General features: G+C 39.3%; 1 protein-coding gene across 1 annotated transcript; it reads right to left on the reverse strand.

Moving 5' to 3' along the window:
- Positions 1 to 282: 282 nt before the first annotated feature.
- Positions 283 to 2676, reverse strand: LOC126708935 (BOI-related E3 ubiquitin-protein ligase 1-like). Its single transcript, XM_050408952.1, has 4 exons — positions 1892 to 2676; positions 1711 to 1796; positions 1229 to 1617; positions 283 to 1133 (listed from the first exon to the last, which is right to left on the reverse strand). The coding sequence occupies exons 1-4, from the start codon at positions 1936 to 1938 to the stop codon at positions 597 to 599; spliced, it is 1059 nt and encodes a 352-aa protein (XP_050264909.1). The 5' UTR covers positions 1939 to 2676; the 3' UTR covers positions 283 to 596.
- Positions 2677 to 3302: the final 626 nt, after the last annotated feature.

Here is a 3302-nt window from a genome sequence, read left to right on the forward strand (position 1 = left end):
TTTGTGCTCGTTACAGCTTATGATTGAAATCTAGAATAATGGTTCATCAACCCAAAAAGAAAAAAACTAGAATAATGTCCTTTAAAGAAAATCAACGCATATAATAATGTAGCATTATGCACATCGATAAAATAAGTCTCAAAAGCTGTTGTACCCAAAAAAAAAAAAAAGGCCTAGTTTTTCCTATGGCTGCACTAGTGTAACACTTTAGGATCAATACTTAGCTAATGCATAATGCTACATTAATTAACAGAAGAATCAATAAAACACGAGGATAAAAAGTGACTATCAAATAAAAGAATTTATAATATTGAATAAAATTTAAAAGAAAAAGAACCAAAATCAATGCCACTACCCATGTGGCCCATGTACATTACCTCTAGGTATTTCCACTCCAAGAGGGGGAACCACAAAAAGAAAAAAGGGAGAGATTGTAATTCTTATTATACTCGATATTATTTGATTTTCCTTTTTTTTTTTAAATAATTTTTTTTTTTATGAAACAAAAAAAGAAAAAGAAAAGGGACAATCATCTGATTGGGCCTCTTACCGGGCCTGGGCTATAGACAATTTGGGCTTTGAGCAAAGAATCAGCCCTAAGAAAGGTAAACTTCAACACTGGAGTTTCTCATGATGAGGCAAAGTGGGCAAGCTTGAGCCACTTGGTCACACTCTGTACAGAGGCACAGATGCCGACACGGCAACAGAACCACCGACGCGGCACGTTTCCGACACGCTTTACAACTCGGTCTGGACACGACGACACGGTCCGGGTCTACGTATGCCGACTCGGCATCTTCAGCCTGGCCATCTACGCCCACTGCGCACCCTAGCTGATCCTCCACCCTCCTGCTATCCTGCGCCGAGGCGCCTCCGCTCATTATAGCCCTCTGGAGTTGGACCTGTAAAGACGCAGCCTGGGCCTCCTGGGCCCGAGCCTTAGCTTGCCAAACCTGCGCCTCGACGCTAAGTTGCGCTGCGCGTGCCTCCAACTCCGCGTTCTTGCGCGTGGCCTTCTCCACTTCCGCCTCTTTCTCTCGCAATTTACGAGCTACAGACTCTTCTGCTGCGCCCAGCAGCGCACGGTAGTGCCTCTGCCTTTTCTCCACTAATGTGCGCCTCAGTTGCTCTCCCTGTTAAACCAGAACAAAATTTTAATACCAAATTTTCGTATTAAAAAAAGAAAAGAAAAAAGAAAACCCATTTGAGCAAAAGAGAAAATGAATACCTGGGCTTGAAGGAATTGCTCGAGTTCATCACGCTGTTGTTTGATTTGAGTTGCATAGTCATCTGTTATTACAGATTGAAAAGGAGATGAGTGACAAACATGTTGTTGATGTTGCTGTTGTTGCTGCTGCTGCTGCTGCTGTTGTTGTTGTTGTTGTTGTTGTTGATGCTGTAACTGTTGTTGCTGTTGTTGGTCTCCAAAGGATAAGCGGAGGCCTGTGGAGACTACATTGGGGTGATGGGTATTGTTGTGGAGCTGAGAAAGGTCTATAAGCTGAGGAGGCTGTGATTGCGAAGAGAATATTGGATTGATTGGAGAAGACGATGATACCCCAATAGTTGCCGCAACTTCTCTTCCTCTCTTCCTCGGATTATTGCAATTAGTCCCCACTGTCATTTATCAAAATTCAAACTTCAGAGTTAGCCCATATCAATGTCATAAATAAGAGTAGTTCAATTGGGTTATAAAGAAAAAAAGTGTACCTCCATTGTTGAATAACATATGGGATTGATCAAGAAATCCTCCTGGTTGAGGCTGTAATGAATAATCATGCCCTTCTTGCCCGTTTCTACAAATAGGCAATCAAAGAAAGAAGGAAAGAGTTAGAAAAATATTAGCTAGAGAAAGAAGAGAGAGAGAGAGAGAGAGAGAGAGAATGCAAACCTGTTTAAAAGGAGAACATTTGAAGGGTATTGAGCTTGGACAGCCATGATATATAAAGTGACAGTATTGAATAAAAGCTTGATAGATTGGAAGAAGGTGAAGAGGCAAATGGTATGGGCAAGGTCAGAGATAATATTGAAATGAAGAATAAGATGGGGTAGCTGGTCGATGAGGAGGAAGGCAAAGGATTTGAAGGGATTGAAGAGATTTGAGAAGATGATATTAAAGGAGCGCAATGTGAAGGGCCAACAATAAACGCTAGCACATAAGAAGCATGAAAGAGAAGGAAAGATACCTCCCTCAACACAAGGCGGACTCTTCAATGACAAAATTTATACCTCCAACCAAAAAAAAAAAAAAAAAAAAAAGATACTTGTAGAGAGAGAGAGAGAGAATCAAAAGGAAATGAAATTATGTCTGTTGAGAGGGCAACACCACCATCCATGCCCCTCTTCTTCTCATTTCTCTTTTGTTTATATTTCACCTTGCACCTACTTCTCTTTTCTTTTTTTCCTTCTTTGTGTTTTGCTTTGTATGCTATATATGCTTTGAAGAAGAAATAGTATATATTGATGAGAGAGAGAAAGTAAAGAAAGAGAGAGAGAGAGAGAGAGAGAATAGGCTGGGAGGAAGAGATAGATAGATAGATAGATGCGATTGAAACGAATCAGTCCAAGAGAGAGACACCCTTATTATTCTGCTCTTTCTTGCTTAGCTTTCGTTTGTTAGCTTTGCTTCTTCTTCTTCTTGTTCGCGTGGGGTTGGGTTGGCTTTTCTTGAGGGGTAGTCTCGTGTGTTTCTTATTGCTTATTACCAACACCAAATATTTACTTCTTTTTTTAATTTAAAAAAAAAAAAACAAAACAAATTACTCCTGGTTTAAATTACTTACTAGCTAAGGAGTAAAAGTTAAAAAAAAAAAAAAAAAAAAGTAATAAATAAGAGAGAGAAAGAGAGAGAGGTGTGTGTGAGAAATGTGAGAATTGAGAGGTGGTAGTGGGCTTTGGTGATAAATAATATTAATAATAATAAAAGATGGGTGGTGAAGTATTTGTATTCGTATATATATATTGACGTAATGTAAAATGGTTTGTTGGAGTTGGGAGTTGGAATCGGAATTGGAATTGGAATTGGAGTGGTGTAGAAGTAGAACAGATCTTGTTTTTGCAAACGGGCGTGTGCAGCAGGGTCTCTGCCGATACCGCTGCCGCTGGGTTGGGACTTTTTTTTTTTTTTTCTATATGCGCCCCCATGCGACTATCGCCAGCTTTGCCTTCACACACACTCTCTCTCTCCTAATAGCCTCTAATATATTTCTCAAAAATATTTTAATTTTTCTCTAATATATATTTCTTCTTTTTTTTTTTAATGAGAAAAAAAATAGAACTCTAAAAGAGCATGTTTTGTACCC

Source organism: Quercus robur, chromosome 12 (assembly GCF_932294415.1).
Source record: "Quercus robur chromosome 12, dhQueRobu3.1, whole genome shotgun sequence".
NCBI lineage: Eukaryota > Viridiplantae > Streptophyta > Magnoliopsida > Fagales > Fagaceae > Quercus > Quercus robur.